The sequence below is a fragment of the Fusarium falciforme genome, chromosome 5, assembly GCF_026873545.1.
Source record: "Fusarium falciforme chromosome 5, complete sequence".
Taxonomy (NCBI): Eukaryota; Fungi; Ascomycota; class Sordariomycetes; order Hypocreales; family Nectriaceae; genus Fusarium; species Fusarium falciforme.
Window position 1 is genome coordinate 2,417,365 of NC_070548.1, and position 27,107 is coordinate 2,444,471.

General features: G+C 55.0%; 11 protein-coding genes across 11 annotated transcripts; 5 read left to right on the forward strand and 6 right to left on the reverse strand.

Annotated features, from left to right (window-relative positions):
- Positions 1 to 545: 545 nt before the first annotated feature.
- NCS54_00695800 (Hypothetical protein) lies at positions 546 to 1,832 on the reverse strand (the record flags this gene model as incomplete). Its single annotated transcript, XM_053152399.1, has 1 exon — positions 546 to 1,832. One exon carries the CDS (start codon positions 1,830 to 1,832, stop codon positions 546 to 548), a length of 1,287 nt encoding a protein of 428 aa, XP_053008374.1.
- Positions 1,833 to 2,095: 263 nt separating this feature from the next.
- NCS54_00695900 (MICOS complex subunit MIC12) lies at positions 2,096 to 2,847 on the reverse strand (the record flags this gene model as incomplete). The annotated part of the gene is made up of 2 exons (XM_053152400.1): positions 2,096 to 2,770; positions 2,827 to 2,847. 2 exons carry the CDS (start codon positions 2,845 to 2,847, stop codon positions 2,096 to 2,098), a joined length of 696 nt encoding a protein of 231 aa, XP_053008375.1.
- A 473-nt stretch (positions 2,848 to 3,320) lies between these two features.
- NCS54_00696000 (Hypothetical protein) lies at positions 3,321 to 4,093 on the forward strand (the record flags this gene model as incomplete). Its single annotated transcript, XM_053152401.1, has 2 exons — positions 3,321 to 3,536; positions 3,614 to 4,093. 2 exons carry the CDS (start codon positions 3,321 to 3,323, stop codon positions 4,091 to 4,093), a joined length of 696 nt encoding a protein of 231 aa, XP_053008376.1.
- Positions 4,094 to 4,255: 162 nt separating this feature from the next.
- NCS54_00696100 (U3 small nucleolar RNA-associated protein 25) lies at positions 4,256 to 6,533 on the reverse strand (the record flags this gene model as incomplete). Its single annotated transcript, XM_053152402.1, has 3 exons — positions 4,256 to 5,555; positions 5,607 to 6,320; positions 6,391 to 6,533. The coding sequence occupies 3 exons, from the start codon at positions 6,531 to 6,533 to the stop codon at positions 4,256 to 4,258; spliced, it is 2,157 nt and encodes a 718-aa protein (XP_053008377.1).
- Positions 6,534 to 6,927: 394 nt separating this feature from the next.
- Positions 6,928 to 8,107, forward strand: NCS54_00696200 (Eukaryotic translation initiation factor 3 subunit F; the record flags this gene model as incomplete). Its single annotated transcript, XM_053152403.1, has 2 exons — positions 6,928 to 7,035; positions 7,151 to 8,107. The coding sequence occupies 2 exons, from the start codon at positions 6,928 to 6,930 to the stop codon at positions 8,105 to 8,107; spliced, it is 1,065 nt and encodes a 354-aa protein (XP_053008378.1).
- A 503-nt stretch (positions 8,108 to 8,610) lies between these two features.
- Positions 8,611 to 11,290, reverse strand: NCS54_00696300 (Hypothetical protein; the record flags this gene model as incomplete). The annotated part of the gene is made up of 6 exons (XM_053152404.1): positions 8,611 to 9,327; positions 9,381 to 9,721; positions 9,776 to 9,855; positions 9,913 to 10,245; positions 10,298 to 11,130; positions 11,240 to 11,290. The coding sequence occupies 6 exons, from the start codon at positions 11,288 to 11,290 to the stop codon at positions 8,611 to 8,613; spliced, it is 2,355 nt and encodes a 784-aa protein (XP_053008379.1).
- Positions 11,291 to 14,341: 3,051 nt separating this feature from the next.
- Positions 14,342 to 15,320, forward strand: NCS54_00696400 (Hypothetical protein; the record flags this gene model as incomplete). Its single annotated transcript, XM_053152405.1, has 4 exons — positions 14,342 to 14,420; positions 14,473 to 14,608; positions 14,659 to 14,933; positions 15,016 to 15,320. 4 exons carry the CDS (start codon positions 14,342 to 14,344, stop codon positions 15,318 to 15,320), a joined length of 795 nt encoding a protein of 264 aa, XP_053008380.1.
- Positions 15,321 to 15,484: 164 nt separating this feature from the next.
- On the reverse strand, positions 15,485 to 16,111 carry NCS54_00696500 (Hypothetical protein; the record flags this gene model as incomplete). Its single annotated transcript, XM_053152406.1, has 1 exon — positions 15,485 to 16,111. The coding sequence occupies one exon, from the start codon at positions 16,109 to 16,111 to the stop codon at positions 15,485 to 15,487; it is 627 nt and encodes a 208-aa protein (XP_053008381.1).
- Positions 16,112 to 16,573: 462 nt separating this feature from the next.
- On the forward strand, positions 16,574 to 19,024 carry NCS54_00696600 (Hypothetical protein; the record flags this gene model as incomplete). Its single annotated transcript, XM_053152407.1, has 1 exon — positions 16,574 to 19,024. The coding sequence occupies one exon, from the start codon at positions 16,574 to 16,576 to the stop codon at positions 19,022 to 19,024; it is 2,451 nt and encodes an 816-aa protein (XP_053008382.1).
- A 731-nt stretch (positions 19,025 to 19,755) lies between these two features.
- Positions 19,756 to 21,857, forward strand: NCS54_00696700 (Zn(2)-C6 fungal-type domain-containing protein; the record flags this gene model as incomplete). Its single annotated transcript, XM_053152408.1, has 3 exons — positions 19,756 to 21,377; positions 21,425 to 21,746; positions 21,807 to 21,857. 3 exons carry the CDS (start codon positions 19,756 to 19,758, stop codon positions 21,855 to 21,857), a joined length of 1,995 nt encoding a protein of 664 aa, XP_053008383.1.
- A 1,076-nt stretch (positions 21,858 to 22,933) lies between these two features.
- Positions 22,934 to 24,998, reverse strand: NCS54_00696800 (Zn(2)-C6 fungal-type domain-containing protein; the record flags this gene model as incomplete). Its single annotated transcript, XM_053152409.1, has 3 exons — positions 22,934 to 22,999; positions 23,054 to 24,234; positions 24,284 to 24,998. The coding sequence occupies 3 exons, from the start codon at positions 24,996 to 24,998 to the stop codon at positions 22,934 to 22,936; spliced, it is 1,962 nt and encodes a 653-aa protein (XP_053008384.1).
- Between the last annotated feature and the right edge of the window lie 2,109 nt (positions 24,999 to 27,107).

Consider the following 27,107-nt stretch of genomic DNA (forward strand, 5'->3'; position numbering starts at 1 on the left):
CACAGCATCTGCATCAGCAACCCCAAAGCACAGCATTGATTCGTCTGTGGTTGGTGCTAGTAACGCGATTCGACTAAACAGATCGTTTCGATCTCTTGCTGATATCTAGTCCTACCAGAAGGAAATCTGGTCAACTTGAGCTGCTGGTCAAGGTTATGCCACTTACACGATGCATACGGGTTGCAGATCATCGCGAAATGAGCCAAGCACAGAACTACCATGGACATCACTAGTTGACTCCATGACATAGGAGAGCACATACTTTCCTTGGGTCAATAATCACAAGCATCTGCATTGACACAATGCAGAACTGTCACTCCATAGCAGTTACTGTCTATTATTTACCCTGGAGTACTGAATTTACATTGGGCGGTTCAAGAGAGGACACAGCCTTCCACAGATGTCCGCTGCTGAATCACCAAACTGTGATAGTACCAAGTCAACTCTCCATTTCTCATGCATGCCCTTGAACTAGGGCTTTTGGATGGCAACGTCTTCTAACTCATCAGAACCGTGATCCCGCCCTATAAAGACTGGGAGGCCGGTTACGTTACGGTGCAATTTGACGATTGAACTGACTCTGTTGATTCATTCTCATTGGCTCGTGATTTATCTGACTCCCGTGACTGTTGCTGATGTTCCTGCTCGCCAATCGGCTCGACAGCTTGCTCCTTGACCTGGAGATCCTCCCCCTTCTTGGAGGTCGTGTGTGTTGATTCTGGTATCTTGGACTTATCCTCACCCGCCTGTGGACTAGCTGACTCCTTCGACTCTTGTTTATCTCCCCCCATGTCCATGACACCGCACCCGTCACCCGGGCTAGTGGCGGTATCACGGCCAGCTGTGGTAGTGTTTTGTTCTTGTTCAGTATGTTTGGTGTTACTTTGATGGCTCGTGGACTTAGGGGTTTCCTCCTGAATTGTAGGCAGGGCACCGTGGTCTGCATCGATATTATCCGTGCAGTTCTCCTGGCTAGTCGTTGTGAAGTCGTTCTGTGGAGCAGGAGACTGCTGATGAGCGGTACTGGTAGGGCTAGACTGGCTAATGTTCCGACGATTGGTTGTTTCGTCGTCGTCCTGCACAGTAGGAGATTGGAAATCGTCTTGCCTACGAGATGTTTGGGGATGGCCCCCCTGATGCCTCGTCGTAAGCTCCCTCTCCCCGTTAGTATGTGTAAAGCCGGTGTCGCCAGAAGACTGTAATGGGGTCCTGTCGCGCGCGGGCATGGGGTAGTTTGTACGATCGCTACCCACACCGGAATGGTGCTCATCAATCCATGTGTGGTTCTTGTTGCTCTGTTTAGCTTGACCCAGCATCATTCCGTAATCGTTCTCACCGTCGTCCACCCCAAGATCACCAGCTGCGCTGTTCATTTCGTCGATGTCATCCTCGTTCTCGCTTTCGTCTTCCCTGTGCTTCTTCCTCCTCGTCGTGGTCGTGGTCGTCTTCTTCTTGTCCGTGGAACGCTCTTTCGTGGAATGCTTCTTGCTGCTGCTCTTCTCCTTGCTGGACTTATGGCTCGACCTTTTCTTTCTCTGGTTGGGGCCCCCCGCCAACCACCAGATCCACGGCGGTGCCGATGGCGGCGGTTGTTGCGAGTGTCTCTTCTTCTGCTTCTTCTCCTTCTCTTCACCTCTTGCCTTGACCTCGTCCGGCTCCTTCTCCTTGGGCTTTTTCGACATCTTGAGCTTGGTCATCTTGTCGGGCATGATGTTGTCTTGTTGAAGGGACGGGCGTTCCTCGGGGTTTTCAGAAGTATCGGAAACTATATTTGTTTGCAGCAGATGCAAAGGAGCCTCACTGACGACGAGACTGCCCGACATATAGTCCATGATGTGAGAAAATGACTAGAGACCGTTATCAGCTGCCTCCCGGGCACAAACGTGATGTGATGCTGCGCCTGGGTTCGTTGGGTTGTTCATACCAAGCTTTTCACGTCCATGAAAGCTTGGTCTCTATTTGGGTGACTCTAGGGAATGGTGGTACACAAGCAATGTACAACGAGCAACACTTTTTTTCCACATGGCATCACGCCCACTCATCATCAGGCAAACCAGCTCGTCAGCAACACACACACGCACGCATGCAAACGCACCTACACCCCCCTCAGCTGCGTGTTATCCCTCTTGTCCATGGGCGTGTATCTCTCCTTGAGCACCTCCTCCACTGTCTGCTTTGGCTCGGCCTCGGGCTTGACGAAGCGCTGCTGGAGCGCCCTCTCCACGGGTGATAGCACCGGCACCGCCACACTGCCGTCCTCCTGCGCAATGTCCACATTCTCCTTGTCCTTGCTGTGATCCAGGGCCGCGTGGGCAAACTCCTTGCTCTCAGCCTTGACCTTTTGGAAGGCACTCTTCGCAGCCGCAGCGACCTTGCCGCTGGCCTCGCCCAACTTAGCAGCCTCCTCCTTCACAATAGGCTTGATAGTAGATTCGGCTCCCTCTGAAGGGTTGCCAAAGGCTCGGCTCCACAGCCGCGACGCCGTATCCTCGAGACCCTCGCGCACCTCAACCCAGTCGGTGCGCTGCACCCAATGCACGGCGTTCATGACTTCGGTGTTCCATCGCTCCTTTGCGACCTCGACGGCGTTGGCCCGCTGGGCGGCGGCGACTTCGGACCGTGTAGGGGGTGGCAGCGGCGGGAAGGGATCGATCAGGCCCTGGATGGCGAGGGCCTGGGATCGGAGGGCCTGACCTTGTTGCTCGCGGGTGCGCTGGTGGGCGAGAACTGAGAGGTAGGCGAGGGAGAGGGTGAGGGTGACACCGCCGGTCTTGCATAGAAGTCAGCATTCAATCGCCAGTTGTTTAAATGAATTGAATCGCGTACAAAGCCGGTGGTGAAGCCCATGGTTAGAGCTTTGTCTGTGCCCGGTAGACCGAGATGGATGATGCGGCAATTTGCGGGTTGCTCAGGTATCGCGAGACTGGCCAATTCGTTGCAAGATGGTCGATCAAGGCCTAGATGCAACGTCTCATAGCGCGCCCGAGCTCAATTGCCCCCAGGATCGCGTGCAATTAATTCCCTTGGAGGGGGATGTTGTAAGGTTGGTGGTGGGTTGACGTAGCTTCCATTGGATCTCAAGGCCCTCTTTGCCGTTCTCGGCAGACGAGACGTGCCGGCTCCGAAAATTCCAAGCCAAAAATTTCCACTGCAAACCACCAAAACGACCACCACCACCACCAAGAGAAGCGCCATATCGGAGGAGCCGCCCACGTGCACAACCACGACAAGTTGAAAGTCGGCCCCCGATCCTTTCGAATTGCAATCGCATCGAACCGAAGTTTACCTCTACGGCCCTGCACTTCTAGCCATCCGCTACAATGGCTGGTGGGCTCGTCAAGTACCGGCATCTGAGCCGCAACTCTGCGGCTCGAATGGCCCTGTTGCGCGGTCTCGTCACCCAGCTCGTCAAATATGAACACATCCACACCACTTATGCAAAGGCAAAGGAGGCCCAGCGCATGGCGGAGAAGCTGATTACCCTGGCCAAGAGGGACAATGAGCCCTCGCGGAGATCAGCACAGGGCATCCTATACGTACGTCGACTGGAGGGGTCGTTCTTGTCGGATCAATTGCGAGGGACATGATGCTGATAGGACAATCTCCGTTGTAGACACCACACACCCTCCTTCCTAAGCTTATGGGAGAGCTAAGGAACCGATATCTCACTCGTGAGGGAGGCTACACCCGTGTCGTCCGCACAGAGTCCAAGAACACCTACGACCAGGGCGAGAGCGCCATCCTCGAGTTCGTCGACGGCCCCAAGGACTCGCGCTTCATGATGACGGCCAAGACGGTCGCCCGCGACCGCATGCTCGGCCAGGAGCACACCCCCGTCACCCGGACCAACATCAAGAAGGTGACACAGTTCCGCGGCGAGAAGCCTTTTGAGGATATGGTACAAAAGTTCCTGCTCCTCAAGGTCGAAGGAGACAACGTCGCCAGCGACACCAAGCCCCGAGATGAGAGCAGTTTGGCAGAGGTCGAGGCCGAGAAGACGGCGGATAAGAACGCCGAGAAGGCGAGGGAGATGGCGGCGGGCATTGTGCCAGAGTCAGTCAAGAAGGCGACACAACAACCAAAGAGCTCATGAAGCTGAGTTGTAACATTTGATGAGCGGGATGAAAACTCTGTACAAAATCTGTACCAATTACTATATCATGACACATTGTGCTTTTAATCCATTGACGAATACCTCGACAGTCTGTGTCAGAGCTCTATCAAATTACCTGCTCCAAGGACAGCCGACGTCCATCTATATAAACTCAAAGGTATCACCGCGCTCCTGAATCATCTTGCCCACTCTCTTGGAGCCCACGATGCGCTCCAGCTTCATGACATCATACTTGGAAAACACAACCTTGACACTCCCCTGACCAGGCTCAAGCCTCATGTCCTGTTCACTCTTGCTCAGGTACCCGCCCGCGATCTCATTGTAGAAGATGGGATTGTCGGGTAGTCCGTAGAAGATGACACGCTGCACGCCGCGGAGCTGATACCGTCTGAAGTGGTGAGCTCGTTCAGTGTACAGTAGAACACGGTGGCGGCCGTTAAGGAAGTGGGAGCGTGCACGAGATGCCTCAGGGACGTCTGCATACTCTGAGATTGCTCCAAACGTGACATTCTCGACAGCAGTTGAGGTCGCAAAGTAGTTGCGCACACGGACAAAGTCGAGGTATGAAGGGATGAAGATAAGAGTTCCAGTAGCATCCTTTGCCCGCTTGGCCAGCGAAGGCACAATGGCCGAGGTAAAGTACTCAAACCTGGCATCAGGGTCCTTGTCAACCGAGCTAGACTGGAACCGCGAAAAGGTCTGCTTCAGCTTGACGCCGAGCTGTGACAGTGACCCGGGGTATTCAGGCTGCAGGCGGACCTTTCCAGCCCAGTTATGACAGTGCTGTCTAAGCAACTCGGAGAGCTCGGGCGTGTTAAAGGCAGACAGGACGATGGTCTGTCTAAAGTACTTTGCCCAGTCCTCCAGGTACCAGTTCCTCACACGGCTAAAGTCGCAGCCGTGGGCGTCCTTGGGCTGAAGGTTGAGGTGCTCAAAGATGAACTCGACGTGCTCCCAGTTCTGCATGAGGAGAGCATCGGCCTGGTCCACAACCACCATCTCAATTGAGCTTAGGAAGTCAAAGTCAAGCTTCTTGTCCTCTTCAGATCCAATGGCCATTCGAAGACCGAGAGGACTGGCAAAGAGAATGTCCGAGTTGTAAAACTGCGAAAAGTACTTGATCGTCTTGCGGGTAAACTTCATGCCCAGACGGAACATGTCGTCATCGCTGCCCTCAAAGAGATCTCGAAAGTCAGCTGGCCTGTCATCGCCAAACTTGGCCTCCTTGTCGACGTAGCCTTCTTCGAAGCGTTTGCGGTTTTCTTGCTGGTCTGGCTCGCAGAGATCACGAATAATGTTGACAATTCGGAGACACGAGTTGCGAGTGGGGAGGAGGAAGAGCACCTTCGGACGGGTGAAGCCCTGGTCTCGAAGCTCCAGTTCCGTATCCTGTCCTTCCTTGGCCAGCTTGTAGTTATTCTTGATGACTCGATCTCGTGTCCTTGTCTGGGTTAGCAATTGGGCCCGGAGTCTTGGTGATTGGGCAACTTACTTGAAGACGTGGTTGAGGGCATGGAGACATGTCAACTTTCGCAAGGAATCCGAGTTCCGAACGGTGCGGTCGCAATGCAAGACATCGCTATAGTTGAAGAGCAATGGGCTGAACGCGCGCTGCGCAGCATCGAACTCGCCAATCTTGCGGGCTGCCGTCTCCTTGAGCTTCTGCTTCAGGCTGAGCCCGTCCAGACCGGCCATAGGTTTGGGTACCTCGGATCCTGCATCCGAGCTGGGATATGTGACGGTGGCTCTTAGATTCTGTATCAAGGCCCTCTTGGTCGCCCACTCCCCCTTTTGTACTGCCTTGACTCTCTTTGCGACCGTGTCGTCGTCGGGATGCGCAAAATGCGTGTCGAAGGGATCCATTAGGTTGTCCTCATCTTCTGAATCGTCGTCGTCGTCTTCTATTTGCTCCTCGGCGTCTTGATCCTCAAGCTCTTCCTCGGCTCGGTCAAGATCCTTCTCTTCCTCTTCTTCGTCGGCCTCCTCCTCGTCATCTGAGGACTCATCAGGCTGTCCTTGAGCTTCTTGGTGTTCCAATTTCCGTCGCTTGGCCTTGGGTGCGTTGCTTTCGGTGAAGCTCTGCAGAAGAGCCATGTAGGGTTTAGAAGATGTCTGCTCATCTTCATCGTCGTCGGCGTCTGAATCGACATCCTCCATCACTTCGTCTTCAGGAGCAGACTCTGCTTCGGAACCAGAACTTTCTGACCTGGGAAGAAGAGAATTAGTATGAGAATTATTCGGAAGCATGAGAAGAGTAATGTATTTGGTAGACTTACTCATCATTATCTGCGAGTCGAGCTCCATCGAATCGTCGATTAGGTCCAAACCGGCTGGTTGCTCTTCCTCTGCCTCGACCGCCTCGACCTCTCCCCCGACCTCCACGGCCTCTGAAGTTGCCTCCTCTTCCACGGGGGGCCATGTTGCCTAACCAAGTATCGAATCACCTTAAAACAAAGAAAAGTGGTTCAAAATTCGACCGTTGAGACTTGCAAAAAGCGTCCGTCGCGGTTGCAAGAAAAAAAAGTTGTGAGGCTACCTCAGCCTTGCCATCACAAGCCACAATTTGGTGGGGTAATGTGGATCACCTTCTCGGCACACGCCACAAGCCCGGTCTTATCTCTAATCTTAGCGCGCACAACCCCAGCGCCCGTCCCGCCAAACCAACCTGCAAATCTTCAAAATTTGGACGGCATCGCGAAACTCCGGCCCGGCCTCTGATCTGAACCTCGTGGTTTAACCTCCTACCTCTCCTCTCCACCTACACCACAATCCTCCTCCTCACCCCCCGCCAGCCCCGAGATCAGTTGCCCAGTATGGCTGCTGCTACCGAGAGCTTCATCCACCTCGCGAGGCCTCTGGCGCCCAATACCGTCGGACTCCAGACTAACCTTGCCCCGCTCACGGTCAACATCCAGCCTCAGGTACGATTGCGATAACCCCTCTCGCCTCGGCGCCTCGATATATGCATCCTGAGCCCGTCTGGATATCCTCTGCAAGGGACTGCCTTGGCTAACTGGACCTTTGTCTGTCCTCTAGGCCGTCCTCTCCATCCTCGACCACGCCGTCCGACGAGACATCCGAGACACCCAATCCACCCGAGTCATCGGCGCCCTCGTCGGCACCCGCTCTGAAGATGGCACCGAAGTCGAGGTCCGCTCCTGCTTCGCCATCCCTCACACCGAGGAGGAGGACCAAGTCGAGGTCGATGTCGAGTACCAGAAGAACATGCTCGCCCTGACCCTCAAGGCCTCCCCCCGCGAGCACCTCCTCGGCTGGTACACCACCTCGCACGAGCTCAACAGCTTCAGCGCCCTCATCCAGAACTTCTTCGGCAGCCCTGACACGGGCACCTTCCCCCACCCCGCCATCCACATGACCATCTCCACCGAGCCCGGCGAGGACATCCAGACCCGATGCTACATCAGCGCCCCCGTCGCCGTCAACGCCGAGCGGGCTGCCGACAGCTGCCTCTTCATCCAGGTTCCCCACAAGGTCCTCTACGGTGATGCCGACCGAAGCGCCCTCGAGACCATTGCCAGCGCCAAGGATGCCGAGTCACGGACAGCTCCCCTCGTCTCCGACATTGAGGGCCTCGGCCGATCTATCGAGCAGACAATCAACCTCCTCGACCGGGCGAGCGAGTGGATCAACGGCGTCCTCGATGAGGATGAGGAGCCCAACAACGCTATTGGCCAGTACCTCATGAACGCCCTGTCCCTGGCCCCCAAGGTCGACCCCGAGCAGATCGAGCACGACTTCAACAACCACATCCAGGATGTTCTCATGGTCAGCTACCTGGCCAACACCATCCGCACCCAGATCGACCTTTCTCAGCGACTGGCCGTTGCCAACCTGACCAGCCCCGAGAAGGAGGGTGAGGGCAAGTCCGAGGAGAAGGGTGGCCAGCGGGGAGGCAAGCGAGGAGGACGAGGCGGCGGTCGCAGCGGAGGTCAACAGCGTGAGCCCCGGGAACCCCGCGAGCCCGCTGAGTAAAGGGGTAAGAGGGAAGAGAGAGGAAAGAGTCGAGTCGAGTCGAGGTTCTAGATATCGGAGCCCAGGGTAGAAGAAAGCGATGTCCCGACGACAACCACTAAAAAGTCTAGGATATCCCTCCCTGAGAGGCATGTGATATGAAGGCACGGGTTATTGTGTTACAATAAAATCATGGCGTTGCGGTAGGCTTGAGAATTAGGTATGGCACCCGGGGCCATAGAACTGAATTCAACCGTCATATAAAACTATCTTTTCCCCCAGTTCTGTCTGTCTGTCTGTCTGTATGAATGAATCAATGACCTCTACCCCCCTGCCAAGAAGAATTATGTCAAAGTGGAATTGACTCATCTAGTAAATTGGGCCGCAGCCTACAAATTCATGTCATCCATCCTATCCACCGATAACGCCAAGATGCTAAGTATGCCGTGTACGCCTTAATGGGTCTCCCGCCTTTGAACACCATGTGATGCTTCCCCCTCCTTTTTTTTTGTAGTGTATGAGTATCAAATTCCAGTGGCTGGCTTCTGAGGTAGAGTCGCCGGGTTGCCGTACGTCGGCAGATGTGAAAAGGCCTGATTCGGCCCCTGTGTCATGTTGGGTCGGTTAGGGATATGTGCCGGAGGGTTGTGAGGGAGGGGCTGGGGAGGAGCCATATGTTGCGGGTTCTGTGGCATGGGGGGTGGTGGAGGTGCATGCTGAACATGGGCCACATGCGGAGAGTGATATGCTGGCATAGAGCTGCTGGACCCCTGCCTCACCATGCCATACCCGCCGCCATATGGCTGGGGCATTGGCTGTTGATAGCCGCCAGGGTATGCAAGGTGAGGCGATCCGACCTGAGGGCTGCCATGATGTGATCCAGGAGCAGTGAATGGTGGCTGTGGAGGCGGAACAGGAGCCATGCCGCCTCCGGGGACAAACGACTGCGTCTTTGGGTTGAAGGCGTGGTTGCGGTTGTAGCTACCTGGGATTGGGTGCTGGCTCTTGGGGTCGTTGGGGTTGGCGTTTGCCGGAAGCTGACCAAACGCATACGGGATCCCCATGTGTCCTTGAGGCCCGCCTGGGGCAGGTCCCCTAGGTTGGGGTTGATACTGGGCGGGGGGAGCAAACCCAGGCTGCCAAGCGGGTTGCTGTGGTCCAGTTGGGGGCACAGGAGCACCGTACGTGGTCATAGGACTTCCATTAGATGGGTAGCGTGGCTGGTTGGCCTGAGGAGCATACTAAGAGGCGTTAACGCCCAAACGACGAGTCTCATCAAGTTGGGACAACATACCGGAGGCATAGCATATGGAGGATAGGGCTGGTTAGGCACCATACCCGGCATCGCGGGATACCCAGGGCCCTGCTGAGCATAGACGGGACCCATCTGGCCTTGATACGGCGCGGGTGGCGGTCCTTGGGCACCATATTGAGGGTTGGGTGGCGTCATGTACTGAGGTTGCGGTACCCAAGTCTGTTGCTGAGGGCCCCAGTAAGCTGTGTACTGATTCCTTGAGTCGAAGCTGTCGGAATCGTCACGTCGCTGCTTGCCGGTTTTGCCTCTCTTGCCTAGATTCGACTTGTCTTTGGCGGACATGGAGCTGGCCCTTGACACTCCGTTATCGCCATCGTTTTCTAGACTTTAGTTAGTGCGATTCTTGGCATGATGATATTCAATCCAATCCTTACCTGTGACATTCTCCTCTGAACTACCGAAAATGCGTTCTCGAGCTAGCTTGTAGAGCTCTTCGCGCTCTTCTCTTGTCAACCTAGGTAGTCGTGGGTTAGTTTCGACTGTACATAGTGGATTGGGTTGATTTACGAACTTTTGATTGGCAGCTGCTGGCTTATCCTTGGAGTCGCTGCCAGTCTCGGAGGTTGGCTTAGAGGGACTAGCACTTGGGCCGCCCTCACTATCCTGACCGCGCCGCATGATCTTCCTGGGCAGCACGGCCGGTGGTGGAGTGCTGCTGCTGGACGTGTTGGGGTTCGGATTGATGAGCGCCAGTGACGTAGGAACTCGACAAAAAGGTGTTCTGAAAATCCGCACAGATCCAACATGAGGCTCAAAGGAATGCGTCATATGGTAATAATCAGCCAACTTGTGGGTTAGCATCCTGCAGAATGAGTTGGACGGCGGGAGGTCCATATAGGGTTCCCTAGAAGAGGGGGTTAGTACTACTCGAGATGAGGTGGGACATGAGAGCGCACTTGGAATCCTGAACAAAATCGATGACTTGCTTCTCCAATCGTAGCAGGAAGAGCCGATCCTTAGGCGAGGCCATGGCTTCAAGCAGTTTTTCATCGGGCGCTTGTCTATAAATGACGTTGAGGGCATCTGAAGAGCCGCCGACACCGAGAGGGGCGCCGGGAGGCTGCTCGGACGACGAGCTTTGAGGGGTCAAAACACCCTGAACCACGACGCCTGGCGCAGGCTGGGGATGCCTACGCTCTGGGATGTCCCCAAGAGGATTGCCTCGCGCCCTGGCAGCCAGCTCGGATCCCATGCGTGAGCCGGCAAGTAGAGAGCCGCGGATAGAGAACGCATCGTCGTCTTCTGCGGCCGCCTTGACGCTGGCGCTGTCGTCTGGCCTGAGAGACTCTTTCTCGTCGAGTGCAAAGGTTGTTCCCGAGGTGATGCTCTTTCCGTCCAGACTCGGAGGTTTGGTGCCAAGCTCAGAGCTGGAGTCGGCCCTTTGAGAATCGTCGGATCCGCTGTCCCTGCCAGTCACGATCGTCGGTCGCTCAGGAGCTAGGGGTCCGCTGCCGTTGACAACAAGACTGGGCGCCTTTTCTCTGAGGCTCAAGTCATTCAAGGAACCCGCGACGTTATCTACACCGCCCCTCTGCTCGACCGTATTGGTAGTAACTCGGGGCTGCGGCGAGGGCGTCTTCCCAGTTGGTGCCTTGCCTGATCGGCCATTCACAATGACGGGCGCGGTAGATGTGGGCGGCAATGTCGAAGCCATGGGGGACTCTTTTGACGGTGTGGCTATCCGTCGCAGCGCAGGAGGCGCGGAATCTTTTGATACGGAGGCGGCAACCTGTTGCAGAGAACAAATTAGTCGTGTCAAACAAGTGACGGGATTTCCCTCCTCGAGACAGGAGAACCATGTACAGCGAGGAGAGACGAGACAGTGGGCGGCAAGCTACCTTGGCGAACGAGGGTTTTGGAAGATCAGGAGACACTTGGGCCGTGGCCATGATGGACGGCGATGGGGGCTATAAAGCCAACCCAGAGAGCGCGGTGGGTAGAAAGGCAAGAAGATATGAGACAGGCACAACGAAAGCAGCAGTCGACCAGGTGCGAGATGAGGCTGCAACTTTTTGAGGCTGCGGCTGCGGCTGCGGCGGTGACGACAAGGCGATGGATAGGAACAAGGAAACGACAGGACGGGATCGGGAGAAAAAAAAATCAAGAAGCAGAATCGATCGAAGAGGACCAGCAGAAGGAAAACGGAGTCTCGGTGCTCATCGTCGTGTTGTAAAAGGCATTGTTCTCCAGCTGATGGGGGGGAGGTTTCCGAGGAGGAGGAGGGGTCGCTGGTGGTGGTACGCCGTTTTGGCTGATTCTGGCCGCGGGCGGTTGGTGCTGGTGCTGGTGCTGTCTGTGTTTTTTTGCAGTTCAGTTGCAGTGACTGAGTGAGACGGGATCGGAATCGGGAGGTTGAGGCAACGCCCTGTGACGCCCGGGTCCCAAGGCCAGGCGAACGGCGGGAGAAGAATGGGCACGCGGAGGGTTGAGGAGGACAAGGCCGAGATGGAGGCGAGCGAAAGCGATCGATCAGGCAAACGGAAGACGAAGGAGAGGAAAAGACGCGGCGGCCAATCTGACAATGGAACCTAGGCGGCCCGGGGCGCAAGACGGGGCGATGCGATGACGGAGGATTAGTGGAAGAAGGGTTTTGGATGGAGGGGAGCAGCAGCGCAGGAGGTAACAAAGGAGGACCCGCGCACAGTGAGAGCTAGAACCCAGGGGACAGGGACGGGCGCTGCCCTGACAATGGACGGAGCGATGACCACCCGCTGAAGACGGGACGGCCGCTGAAAGGCGGGAGTGGAGGACCGCTGAAGGAGCCTGGGCCACTAGAAAGTGCAGATTTCCAGCGGCATGCGATGGACGGCCAGTCAAAGCAAAGGGGGATTTGACTGTGGAGGTTATTGCTGGGACCAAGAAAATTATCCTACTGTGCTCTTCTGCGTATGGCTCCAGCTGCCGCTGTCATCCAATTGCAATTACAGCGCAGGCAAATCAGTGTGCAACAATTCGCGTTTGTACACTCGGGATAGACACCGACCGCTTGGTCTTTTCCACAAGCGGGCCGAAGAGAGCACAAACTCTGGGCAAGCGAAGCATCAAGAGACCAAGCAAAGGAGGAATACTCCTGAGAGTATCCGTACACCTCCAATATGCCCCTGTTCAGGGACTCCTGTGTGGTGCCTTCCGTGCATGCAGGCTCGAGACGAGAGAAAGGATGATTATGTAACCAGTCACTTTTTGATTTTTGAGCCCGACCCTGAGCCAAGCCTGGTCAGACCTCCTGCAGCACTTTCGCCCAGGATCTCCCCAGGATGTTTTCTCAGCTATTGCATTATGCTGGACACTCGAAGCGCCTCTCCAGGTGATACGACCAGACTCGTCTGCTTGCTGCCCTACTGACATCTGTCGTAATTCCTCTGGTGTCCCGGAGCACAACAAACCTTGCCGCAGGCCGCTACCCACTGTCGCGAGATGCAATCGCGGGCAGGCAACTCACAATGGATCCCTCCTTGAAAACACATTGACAATGGAGACATGTGCTTGGGTTGGAGTCCTAGTTTCGGATCATGACTGGGAGGTGGATGAAATTCCATCCTTTCAAATGGTCTTTACAGGAACGCTTGCCTGTCATTCTTGAGGGCTTTTGGCGTGTCATGTTGCTTCGGTTGATGCTTGTCATGCTTCTTGAGGCCAACAATCCTTGGCCATTCGCTTCTGCGGCCATGGCGTCAGATTCTCTCCTGCAGCAACATCATCACCCCGTCAGGACCGATTCCGTCTCAGCCTACAAAGATAAGGATATGTGTGTGTTCCTAGAATCGCGGACCGAGGTCATTAAGCACAGTGTGGGAACGCCGACAGAATAGCACAGACCCGCCATCTTGACACTGGACCAAGAGAAATCTTTCTTTTCCATCAAAGATCGTGGATCATTGCTGCGGGAGATAGGAGAAGGTCTCCATGGGCTGGTTAAACAGTTATCCGCTGCAACCAACCAGAGAGACGCCCGGGTTTCACACCGTCCGTTTCCTCATTCGCCAACATCTCATCACAAGATCTGACTCTTACTTTCATTGATCTTTGGAAGAAACAACGGTGATCACGGCGGCGAGATTGTTTGAGTCCAGAGTCTTAGATATAGCTTGCCATGGCTGTGAAAGTCTGGGATTGGTATCAAGTGTATGTGAAAATAAGGCGAACAACTGGCACTGTGAAGTGCAGCATGATAGCCCGTGGATGAGTGAGTACCTACCTCTAGGGTGAAAGCTAGTGGTAAATACCAGAGATCCGTCGTCATGTGATGGGTGCAGAACAAGAAGAGGAATTTCTGATGACCCATCTTGTCTGTCTGGGTGAGAATCAACTAATTCATTCGGTCATCAACCAATGATGGTTGGTTCTGGTGTGCCTGTAGATACTCTGCCTGTTGTATTAAGGAGGCCTGGCTCTTTCAGACTACGATTATCTTGCATATGCTAAACATTGCATCCCGGCAAAGGCAACTTAGCTTCCGAGATCGACAATCCTTTAGATCAATAAGCCACTCGAAGGGGCTTTATTTAGGCTCATTTGAAGGCCGAAGTAAAGAGGTAGTTCAGACTTCAGCGCATACTTTGCCTCGAGTCTTTCCGCCCTAGTGTAAGGCCACTATTGAGAAAGAAGATGAAGAAATCAACGCTAATCAAGAGTTACTAATGTTGGTCTTAAGGTATTGGATGCCAAATAACCAAGTTGATATGCCATTATCTGCTCCTTTGGACAGCCGCAATGCGACTTGGCTGGCCCAATCACGTGATGCAGCTTACCGACATCACTGAAGAATCATTCTCAGCTCTCTGTTGCCTCACTGACCATCAACCTTTATCCCAACCATACTTATCTGAAACGACCAGATATTTCCCGATATTCAGTAAAGATACATCAGTCTCACTTCGATTCATCCCACTTCACCCCTGGAAAGCGATTTTGCGAGCGCAAGCCATATCACACCTGATATGTTTACTTACAGGGGACGTGGCGGCCCTTCCAGGTCGACACCCACCAACGTGCAATGCCAAAAGTGTCTGAAGAGAGATATGTACTCCAGAAACGTTACAATGAGTGCCTGTGCTGACCATCTTAGAACGCCACTACTCTTATGAGTGCAAGGCATCTTCCCAGGAGCGGCCATACGTGTCGCGCCCGTCGCGCTCGCAGCAATTTCGGAACCCAAAGCTAGTCCCCAAGCTCACCAATGACATATTGAATCCCCTGGAGAAAAAGTGTGTTTTATTGATGAATCCTTGAGCTCTATATACTCACAAAGTCTTAGGCAGGGTGTTGCAGATGAACAGCTCGCCAAGGCAGAGGCTGAACGCGCCCGCAAGCGTGAGCGCGAGGAGCGTGATGATGAGTTGATCGAGTCTGCTGCCAAGCGCCCGAGATCCGTTTCATCGCACTCGGTCTCTACTATTTCGACTGGCGCGTCGAGGTCGCCCTCACCTGTCAGGGAGAGGACTCGATCACCTCCACCTGCTCGACGTTCGCGAAGCCCTTATTCTGATGAAGACACTGGGCCGCGCGGCGGACGCCGGGATGATAGTCGGAGTAGGAGCCGCAGTCTGAGCCGCAGTCGCAGTCGGAGCCCGCGAGTTGAGTACCAGCACAGGCGCTCTGTGTCTCGCGACAGTCGCTCCCCTGAGGACGACCGCCGAGACCGCTACCGATCTCGGGAACCTATCCCCCCTAGAGAGGACAACGGACACTCGAGGCGGCAAAGGAGGTATTCATCGGAGTCCAGGGGATCCTACGAATCTCGACCTCAACACCCTCGCGAGTCGAGGTCACCTGAGCACAGGGGACGACGATTTGAAAGGCCAGATCGACGTGATACTCGGCCAGGACGAGAGAGGCATCCTCGTGGGGGGCATAATGGACGGAGACACGGCCGTAGGGGCCCGCCTCCGAATGAGCAGCCTCGGGAGCGCAGTTTGAGTCCCTTTAGCAGGCGGTTAGCCATGACCCAGGCTATGAACATGGGAGGAAGATAATTATTGGGTATATTGTAAAGATAGTGTAACCGTGATCGCGCAATGCGCCAGACCCCCAAAATGCAAATAAAAAGGACGAGGAAGAGCCAACGTACAGTATCATCCACATCATGCTCCTAGCGCAGCCTCCTCTTCCCGTTCGCGACGCTCCTCCTCTGCCTCTTCCCTCTCCCTGACTCTGAGTCCCTCGACTAAGGCCACACCGTCCATGCCGGCAGCTTCGCCGTCGCCTTCGGTACCGTCGGCCGACTTGGTCTTGGAGGCAGCCTTTTGCGCCCCCGTGATCCGGTCGCGAACCAAGCGCGCGATGGCGTTGTCAGTCCGGACGTTGAGCACCTCCATCTTCTTATCCAGCTCCCGCTTCAGGTCCCAATTAGGCTTCTTCGGCTGCAGCTTGAACAAATCGATACCCTTGTCGTCCTGCGCCTCCTCCGCAGCCTTTTGCTTGATCTCGGCCTCAACTTCAGCGGCTTGCTCCTCGAGGGTAGGCTTCTCGAGGTTGAGTGTTGGATCCTGCTCGAAACCGAGCTTTGGGCCCCGGGTCTCGGGGTCGTAGTTGCGTCCGGAGAGGTGTAATCGAGATACATCGGGTTCTGAGGGGGGAGACGCGGCTCGCTCTGACTCTGGCGCGACGATCTCGTCGCCTGGTTGCTTTCGCTTGAGGTTCTTGAGCTTGGCGAGCCTGGCTTTTCGGTCGTCCGAGGCAGCGCTGAGGTTAAGGTGTGACGAAGACATGGTGATATTTGGTAAGCGAAGGGAATGCGCGCAAACACGGCGCAGGATCTGCCGCAATTGAGGAAGCTCGAGGCTGAAGATCGTGGGTAGAGGTTGGCGGGGTGTAAAATGTAAATTCAAGGATGGATACCTCTAAAGGTGCTGTGAATACGTACCTGGAGCGCGTCAATCGAACCGCCTGTGGCAAGGCGTCTCAGAGCCGCTGCAGGGTCAAGCGCCACTAAAACAGCCGGGGCTAAGCGCAACCTAACCTAAAAAAAAAATGTTGGTCTGAAGCGCGACAGGAGCGACCTCGGAAACGGTCCAGTGAAGAAATTCCCGGAAACCGATAACTTCCTAGACGATAATCGACGAAACTTCTGACAGCCCGCGACAATTCAACGTCGTCCTCAGCAAACTCGCCTGGGCGATCATTATGAAGAACGGCTGACCTCGAGTTGACGCCGACTCAACTCGGGGGAAATGCCAACGGCTCTCATGTACCGCGCCTGCTTCACGAGGCGGCTCGAGTCCTCGGTGACGGCGCAGGCATGGACACGACGAGCGGCCTTCCTCGCAATACGACGCAACTACGGGCACGACCGGTCCATATTCGCTCGGAGATATCATGCCACAGCTCAATTACCGCTCCCCGATAGCGAACCTTCAATACTTGCTCAATTACGGCCCCGTAATGCATCTCCGAACCCCTCCGAGCCCACCCTAGTGTCCGAGGCATATTCAGAACTACCATGGAGGCCCGAGCAAGGTCGAGACGACGCAGAGGCGCATGATGAAGAGCACACGGAGGGATTGAGGGAGGAGAATAGCCCTTCTGGGACCTCTCAAGATCCAAGTTTCTTCCAGCGCAGGGCTAAAAGGGATCCGGAGAAGGCAAAGAAGCTGGCTGAGGAGCGTCGCAAAATGAAGTTGAAGCTGAAGCGAAAAAAGACGATAGCCGATCAATGGGCCTACCTACGCTATCAAACTCCCGCCTCCGAGTTGGTGGCTGTCAGATCACGGTTCAATTTCTGGAAGCGGAAAATGCTTCTGATCGAGGCACCCGCAAACCCGAGCTCGTGGCCGTGGCGAGATGACGGTAAATGGCTATTCGAGCTGGGGAGTTTCTCGGCCATGCAGAAAGCGTGGCAGGAGCTCGATGTCGAGACTCGGAGGCAGAAGTGGCCGACAGTCATGTTGTCTACAATGCATCTTTGTCCAGAAAAGGCACCGCAGGTCCTCGAGGCTACCTTGGATCCTCTCCCTCCCGGGTATGCCGCCTCCGACGTGGCACATTTTTGCATTACAAACTTCAAGCTTGAAGATATCAAGGTTCATCGAGACCGTGTTTCAAAAGCTGACGAGTTGCTTGAGCTGTTTGCTAAGTTGGCAGAGGACCTTCCACGCGGCCATGTGCCGTTTCGCCAGCATACCCTTGGCCATATTGCCAAGAGGCTCCCCGTCGAGCAGGCAGCTGAGATGTACCAAATTCTACATCGTGCGGGCATCAAGATGCACTCCTATACCCTCCTGCAGTTCGCGAGCAAGCTTTCAGAAAGTCTCGCTCACAAAGAAACAGCTTTTGAGATCCTGCGTCATATCGCCGAGGGGGGGCACGACCTCAACTCTGCACCTGTGGCGAGTGTCATTACGACACTGCTACACACAAAGCAAGAAGGAGAAGCGTGGAACAAGACAGAGGAAGACACCTTCTCGCCACAACGAGCAATGGAGTACTTTCTAGAAAAGGGCTTCTCTCCCAATCTGGTGAGCTTCACAGCTCTGATCGAGTCACTCTGCTCTCAGGGCGATATCGCCGAGGCTGTCAGGCTTCCGCTCCTCCTGGTGGAGAACGGAGCTGAACTTGATACTCGATGCTACACGACTGTTTTCAGGGGCGCAAAGAACAGCCTGAAGGCATCCAACGTGCGCCTTGCTCTTGATGTCGCCCGAGCGGCAAAGGTGCCCTACGTGGACGTGCTCAATAACACGCTCCACTCCATCTTTTTCTTTGCAGAGATGGAATGCCGAGAAAAGAAGTACCCGGCTCCATGGGTCCTCCCCCTATTCGGACAGATGCTCCGAATCTATGTCAAGAAGTTTGATCTAGAGCCTCTGCAATGGCTGTTGCCAGATACCCTACCCCTGATCTTAGGACAGGATAACGTGGACGGTACTGAAAAGTTCAGATCTGGTCCTCGGAGAGATTGGGAGTTCAAGAGCACCATCGTGCCTGTTGTTGATGAATTCTTCGAGACAAGCGGAGGACCTCGGCAAAAACCCAACGCGCAGACTTTGGCCATTATGCTACGGGCATATATCAAGAGTCTCTACCGACCTTATGACTTGATGACATTCTACACATTCTTCAAATCCCGTCTGGAAGAACAAGGACCTGAGAGGAATTGGGCTAAGGAGGTGGTCAAGGATCAGGGGAGCGTGATACATGACACGCTGATCCTGGTGATGCTCGAGCGGAAATCTCTGCAACGGCCGGCGTTGCAAGTGTTTGGCGACATGCTCCGCTCCTCTCTGTACTCGAGACCAAAGGAAGAGGACAGGGCAACAGGGGCGGATGCCGACGAGGCGCCTGTCCACCCGGCTCCCAACCTCTTCACCTTTAGCATTCTCATCCACGGATTGATAATGAGGGGGGAGAAGATGCTGGCTGAGCAGGTACTCCAGGCCATGCAGGAACATGGCCTAGAGCCAAACATTGTGACATGGAACACACTCGCCAAGGGCTACGCCTCGATGCAGAACCTGTCCCAGACGGTGGGCACGCTGCAGGACCTCGAGGCAGCCGGATTCAAGCCCGACGTGCACACGTTCAAGGCATTTGCGCGTCTCCGGGATCAGACCCGGGCGCTTAAGACGATGGAGAAGATCATTGACGCCAACAAGAGGCGGATGGAGCAGGATCGGGCTCGGTAATGTTGTATAAGATAACACGGTTGGAGTTGTTGAGTCATGGGCAGCGACACGACCTTGCTGCTGGCATTGTATCAATCACGTCATATATATATCACAAAGTCTCTTGGACAAATAACCCTGTACGATAGAGAGGGCATGAACGGGGTAAAAAGCGGACAAGGAGTCATTTTGGGAATAGAGATTACGAGCCAAGAAATGCTTGATGAACATACTGTGTTGAGATTTCATGTACCTAGAGACTATCTTTGATGAGCTGGAGTTGTGTGAAGAAACCTGGTTATCAACCCCCGCATTTAACGGGATTTCGGACTTAATAATGCATAGAGTCAATAACGCTATACAACTAGTTCAGGTTTAGTTGATGTCTACTCATCTTGAACCTCGACATATATCGAGGGTAGGTATCTGTAAGTCGTCATTTCCAAGACAACCATAGCATTACTGAAACAGAGAAACTAACCTCACTTCTTAACAGGGGCCTATTGTTTAAACAAGAATTGGACTAAATCCATATCCCATCAACAATCCTGCAGCTTGCCGTCTGGCGTCTGCGGTTCTCATTGGCCCAGAGACGGTGTGTTTGTCTATCTGCTGGGATCTAAGTTTAAGAGGCTCGGCAAGCCTCGTTCCGTGCTTTGAACCAAGCATCATCACTTCTTTGTCTCTACAAGTCACCTTGAGACACTTCTCACTTGCTGCTCCTGCAAGCTCAAGTTGTTCTCAAGTTGACCATGCCAGACCCCGAAATCGCCCAGTTCACGGGCGTCTTCCGCACCAGGGACGCCCACCGCATCACGCGAAACCGCAAGCCCGTCTCGTGCACCGCTTGCCAGCGCCGCAAGTCGAGGTGCGACCGTGCAAGGCCCTCGTGCGGCGCCTGCCGGAGGCGCGATGAGACGGCGGGATGCGTCTACGGCGAGGCGCCTGATAGTAGCAGGCGCGAGATGCAGTCCAAGGTCGCAAAGCTCGAGGAGATTGTCAAGCGCCTCGCCGCGGCCTCTGGTGGACAGAAGAGGGTGGAGAGTTGTCCGAGGGATGGATCGGACGCTGCGTATCATGGGGAGACATCGTGGGAGGCTGTGTTTCAAAGCATCCATGATATCCAAAGCGTTCTCAACACTGAAGAGGAGGAGGAACAGCCAGAGGAACCCGAGAACTTGCCTGCCTTGGATATCGTCCTTGGAGGCGTCACTCCCGTCACAATCGACGAGCTTCGATCCAGCATGCCCTCTCGCCAAGACGCAGACGTCCTCGTACGTACCTACTTCGACGCAAAGTTCCTCGTCGTGCCCTTTACCCACGAGCGACACTTCTGGCGGCGTTACGAGCTCTTCTGGTCGAGGCCCCACGAGTCCAACCTCCTCTGGCTCAGCATCATGTTCTCTGTCCTCAGCCTGGGCGCCATGATCGCCAAAGTCAAGAGCCCCTTGCTGGAAACGGTTGCGGAGCCGAGCTTCTATATGCACCGCTCGGCGCAGTGCCTCATCACGGGGGAGTACCTCAACGCGAGGCCGTACTCGGTCGAGGCGCTCATGATGTTTGCACACTCTCGCAACGTCCAAAAGGTAGACTCGGACGCCACGATATGGTCGCTCTACGGCTTGGCTGTCCGTCTAGCTCAGCGCAGGGGGTATCACCTGGACGCGGCCAGGGTCTCTCCAAACATCACGCCCTTTGAGGCTGAGATGCGTCGTCGGACTTGGTTCATGGTCCAGACGTCTGACCTGCTCTTTTCCTTTCAGCTCGGCATGCCGCCCATGATATACCAGGAAGTCTGTGACGCTGATCATCCGCGTAACTTGACCGATGACGACTTTGACGAAGATACGGATGTGCCACCTTCAAGACCACCAATCTATCCCACGCCCCTACTGGCTTGGCGTATCAAGTCTCATCTGTGCCGTCTGATCCGCCGTGTCCTCATACACACTCTCGCGGTAGAACCGCGACCATACGAAGAAACAATGGGACTCCAGGCGGAGCTGGAGGCCTTCTACGACGGCATCCCCCCCTGCTACAACATTCGGCCCATCAACAGCACCTCCCCCGAGGATCAGGGCCACACCATCATGCACCGCCTGATCCTCGAGCTCTCGTACCGCAAGACTCTCTGCGTGCTGCACCGGCCCTACCTCAGCGTTGCCAAGGATGAGCCCCGATACAGACTGTCCCGCGACATCTGCCGCGCCGCCGCCCAGCGGATACTGGACCTCCATCTTGAGTTTGATGAGGCCATCCGTGAGGGCGGGCGAATGTACCATGACCGCTTTATGGTCTCGAGCCTGACTCTGCATGACTTTCTCGTTGCCGCCATGATCTTGTGCCTTGATCTCTGCGAGTCAACCGATACAAGGCAAGTTCCAGCCATCTAAGCGTGGCTCATCTTCTGACAACCACCAGTCCATATGATCGCCAGCACCGTATCCAACTCCTCCAGAGAGCACACGCAATCTGGAACGAGCGCGGTGCCAAGTCCAAAGACGCCCGGCATGCCGCAAAAGTCCTCCACGCCATCCTCATCCGCGTCGAGGCCCCGGCCGCCACCACCATTTCTGAACCCGGGACTCTTGAGACGGCCAGCACCGAGTATGCCTACATCGATGGCGGTACCTCTGGAGCTATGCCTGATCTTTCCGGGATCTCGATTGCCGAGTATTCTATCGATTATCAAGAGTTCCTTCCAATGGAAAACTACTTCGGTTCTGCCGAGGGTTTTGACTGGGTTTGTTTCCCTCCCCCTATTTAAACATGTATCCCGAAAGCTCTCGACTGACAACTCCAGATATCAATTGACCACTATCTCCGATCTGGGAACGTGAATGAACCCCAATAGCCCCCGACGAACCAACCACCTCAAGATACAGCCGAATATATGCCGGGAAGGGATGTTGGTTTCGACTGAGTTATACGAGGTCTACCCCCGACTCAACAATCCATCCATCTCATGCGACAAAGGATGCGGCCTCGAGGTTGCATTGACGAGGATGCACTCGTGTGGGCACAATCCGTCATCGCCATGGAGACGAGATACAGATTTCAAAGTTGGGCCAAAAGAAAAAAGTCAATTGTTTGTTGATGTCACGGGTGGCCTTGGGATGGGTCGCATATGTGACCATACAGGCCAGACCGTTCACTTACACTACATGCATAACCCAAGCGAGGCCTGACTCTTGTTTACATTGACCCTGATTAGGAAGTTGAAAGAGCTTCTGGGACTCAAGTCCTGTTGGTTAGAACACATGCTTAGAGTCTGACCTTGACCCCAAGTCGAGTGCGAGATGGCATGGATGTTCATCAATATAGAACCAACAACACATACAAGACTTGCTACTTCAATGAACAAAACTCTCAGCTATCGTCTCTGACCAACTGCAACTAAACTGCTGTAAGCAACAATCAATAATATGGATATCTCACTGCAGGCTTTCGCCCGGCTTGTTTATCTCTCATAAGTCATAGCACATGCAACAGAAAACACAGAGAACCCTGCCATCCCACCCTGTCCCATTGGATACCATTCCATCCATCTTGTCCCATCATCATACCCAATCCATAGGTTGTCGTACCAACCACCTCCTACACTCCTACTCCTGTTCAGCCAGTTCCCAAGCCCGTCTTGGGCATCCCAGATCCGACAACCAGCGCCTCCTGTAAAACTCGCTTTTCCCTGCACTTATAACCCCTGTAAAGATAAATATCCTCCCAATAACATCAATCAACCAATCAATCAGACAAGACGCAACGCCGAGACTTTTGTACGCTTGGCTCCATTCGTGATCGTCGACAATTCCTTATTTCCACCGCCACCAAAGGAGGAGGTTAGGAATCATCTTGACTTTATACATGTGAATACACTAGGGTATCATGACATGAAGCGAAGAAAGAGAAGCGCATCGCCGAGTACAATAATTATGAAGCGATGCCGCGGAGAACCCTTGCTGGGTTTCCAGCAACAATTGTGAAGGGAGGAACATCCTGATACACGAGTTAGCTTTGGCTGCTTCAAGAATGTTTTCCAGCTAGACTCACCTTGGTCACAATTGATCCAGCGCCTACAGTGCTACCCTTGCCAATGGTTCGCCCAGGAAGGATCATGGCACCTCCGCCGATCCAGCAGTCCTGCTCAATGATAATGGGCTTTCCAAGCTGGGGACCCTGTCCACCCTGGCGCTTCTTGGGGTCGATGGGCAGCGAGGCCGTGAAGATGCTGACATTGGGTCCAATCACACAGTTGTCGCCAATCTTGACTTCGCCAACATCATTGATTGTGCAATTGCGTCCAATTGCCACATGGTGTCCGATGGTAATGTTGTATCCGTAGTCGCAGGTGAAGGGAGTTTCGACAGTAACATGACTACCCACGCGACCCACGTTGGTGACTGGTGAGAGCTCCGTTGGAGAGACTCGAACGGGATCGCGAGGCTTGAGGATCTCGAGAAATAGTCGAGCTCGCTCCTCAGTAGACACGCCGATGGTCGGCGGAGTGGTGAGATTGTTGAATCTCCAGCAGGCTGCGGCGCAACGCTCACGCTCCAGGCAAAGCTCCTTGTCGAAGGGATAGAAGTGTCTTCCTGATAGCATCTCCTCCTTCTGTGTCCGTCTCTGCGGGAACTGCGAGTGCGAGAGGGCCAGTTGCGCTGCGACCTGAGCATTTGAGGTTGGTGCAGGCGGAGGAGGAGCCGGACTATTCGTCCTCGTCGGTTGTAAGACCTTAATCTGCGGGAGCTGGTTCCCAGGATGAGGAGTCTCGGGCTCCGTCCTGCTGAGATCGTGCAGGGGAGGCACGCGTTGATATTCCTTGGTCATCCTTTCTCCAAAAGGCGGTGGTGGTTGAGGGTTTGCGCTGACTGGAGTTGGAAATACGTTTGCGGGAGTATAAGGCATGGCAGAGAGTTTGTTTTCGGGACTTGTGACGGACGCGCTGGGCAATGTTGATGCCGTTGGCCGGTCGTCCTCGGTCACCAAAGGGCGGCCTTGTGGGGGGTCAATCCGCAAGGCCTGGCCGCGATACGGCGGCAGGGGTTCACGCTTCACCGGCTGGGCACCGTAAGGGCCTGGTTGTGGCATTCCATAAGCTCCTGGTGGCACATAAGTCGGATCCTTGGACTCGAGGGGAACTGCTGCGGCCTTGCTGTCGGGCTTCTGCCACCCTGGGCCCCGTTGAGGAGGGTAGCCAGCACAAACAAAACTACCACGGAGACAGTTACCGCCTATCAGATTGTCAGCGCCATGTTCCATGCATTGTTGGTGGTGACTTACACTCGGGCTTTTGCTCATCGCACTTCTTCTTGCGTTTACGACAGGTCAGACAGCCTGTCTTGGTTCGATTGCTAAAGTTCCTCTTCCGTTTCTTGGGGTCGTGCTGCAAGACGCCATCGCGCCTTTGCTCGGGCGTGTACTGGCCGCCATACATCATGGACCGGTCATCGCCCTCGGGGCTGGCGTTGGAATAGTCGCCGTGGTCCATCTGGCCAGCAGCCCTTCGCAGCGCATCACTGATCTGTTCCTCCGTCTGGCCGTGGGCTGAGGTGGCAGAGTTCTGCTGAGAATCATAGCTGCGCTCATCACGTCCCTGCTGCGCATACCAGGAGTCCTTGTCCCGGTGCTCATCACCGTAATGTCGATAATCTCTTGAAGGAGTTCCGTAGGGCTCGCGTGAATCAGGTTGGGGAGGGCCTGCCACTACTTCCGGAGACCGATCCTGAGGTATAGGATCTCGTCGCTGCTCAAGAGAGTCGGAGCGCTTGCGCTTGTGAGAGCCCTCTACGTCGGGGTAGCCGGGCGATTGGAATGATGGTCTGTCAGTATCCTGGGCGGGTCTTTGGTTCGATGATAGCTCAGGGGTGGGCGGAGGCTGAGTCGCGGCCGTGCTGTGTGCGCGTTCATCTGAGGCGGAGCTCTTTTCAACAGTCACGGTGGGCGGATCAGAAGCCCTAGGAGGCGAGCCCCCATTAAGGGCGGTAAAGGTCGACATGACTGTGTCAACTGCAAGTGGGCGCGAAAGCGCGCGAACCCGTGATTGAATGAGATCCGTGATTGAAGCCTGAGAATTTCCGGTATCGAGCAGCTGGAAGCGTCCCGGCACCAGGCGGAATCAGACTCTCTCCCGGACCTTCCGTGGGTGGCTGTCTGGAAACCCCGGGGCACGCGATTGGCGATTTGGAGCCCAGCAGGGGAATTGACGAAATCGTAGACGGTATCCGTGAGAGCTGTGGAGAGACTTGAATCACGGCGTGGGCGGAAAGAGGCGCGATGCGTGGTACTTGTGAGAATCTGCGCGGGGCTGTGAGATGAGCCGCAGTCGACGTGAACGCGCCGACTTTCCTCTCGAGGCCGCGAGCGAGGGCAGCGTCACCTCTTGGCGTCCTTTCCTCCGCAAGCTCGAGGATCCAAGACTAAAAGATAAAGCGCGAACCGCAGGTGTCGGTGGCGCAGAGAAATCCAAGGGTGAAAGCTGAGAGATGAGAGCTGACAGATGAGGTGAGTGGGCGGGACTTGAAGGAATGTGCGCGGGTGAGTCTCGCTGAGGCGGCAAGACAAGACAAGACAATAGCCGGACTGTAGTCGCTCCTTCCTCTGCCAATGCTGGGTCCTAGCCTAGATAATGATGGTCCACGCCAAGAATCAGGTTCAAGAAATAGCCTGAAAGCCTGTTGCATGCGCGCGCGGGGGATAAAACGAGAGAAAGGCGAGAGGGCGCAAGTCAAGTCAAGTCGGCAGGTGGTTTGCGGTTTGTACGATGGAGGTGGTGGGAATGGCGAGTTTCGCGGCGCTTGGGGCGTCGGTAGGTTTTTTTGACGCGCGATTATGCTGCGTCTGTAATCGGCCAAAATATTGGCGGGGGGTTCGTGGCGGGGAGCTCAGATCAGGCCTGGTCTGGTCGAGAGGGGATTTGAGGGGAAAAGAAGAGGACGAGGAAGAAAAGGAAGTGGAAAAAAGGAAGAAGGATCGAGATTGGGGTGAGATCCCAAGACGAGGGTGTGCCGGAAGAAGAGAAGAGCAGGCAAGGCAAGCAGACAAGCAAGCGATGGGCGTAGGGGAGAGACCAAAAGCGAGACGAGGGAATCTGAGAAGCGAGAGAGCCAGGTTCAAGCTAAAAAAGAGGGCGGCGGCAATCGACAACAGCAGTATTGACCAAAAGGCTCAAGAGCATGGCCAGATACCGGCGAATCTAGGTAGTGGAGGGTTCGAATTCCCCGGTCTGGTCTCTGGCTCACCTCGAGTGATACTGAAGCGCTCGCTCCGGTTTCGTTTCAGCTCGTGTTAGCCAGGCTCAGGAGCAGGAAACAAGGCCGTCAGGAGTCAGTCAGAGAGGCCAGCGAGACAACCCAAGGTGAGGTGAGCCTCGAACGTCGAGAGATACCGAAACAGCAGCAAGAAGAAGAGAGCAAGAAAGTGAAGCATTCGGTGCCAGCGACCACTGGGGGGGTGGGAGAATAATAGAGGCCGGGGCCGGGGACCCTGGGAAACCAAAAGGTGGGCGGGCAGCGGCCGGGGCGCGCGGTTGGTGTTGGTGGTGGTCGTATAGCAGGTAGCTCGCCCGTGGTACCGAAGGAGTGGAGGGAGCGGGTTCCAGTGCGGTTATGCGATGGATGGGTTTCCAGTTGACGACGAAGATGATGGTGATGACGATGATGGTGGATGGATGGATGGCGGATGGTGGTTCGCGGCGGCATCCAATGCATTGCATGCTCAAGACCATGGGCGCAGTCTTCGCAGAAGCCATGAATGAGATGACCAGTCTCGATCCAACAGAGGAACCTAACCCAGAATCCAGGGTCCGTCCGTCCCCTTCTCGCCGGTGCCATGCCTTGTCCATGCCCCAACTGGGCGTCGAGTCTCAATCGCCAAGGCAAATGCTAAGCCCGGGGCCGTGAGAATCTCCTCCGAGTTCTCCAATTTGGGGCGGCATGGCGCTTCGCACTGCGTCACTCGGCCAAGTACCTCGTCGACAACCGCAAAGTACCTGGAGCTGGCGAGGTACGTCAGGACTACCTCTGCTGCTGCGTTCTGCACAGTACCACCCTGGTATGCACCTTGCGCGTCTCAAGAGCCAAGGTCTGAGAGCCGAGAGCAGCCTCAA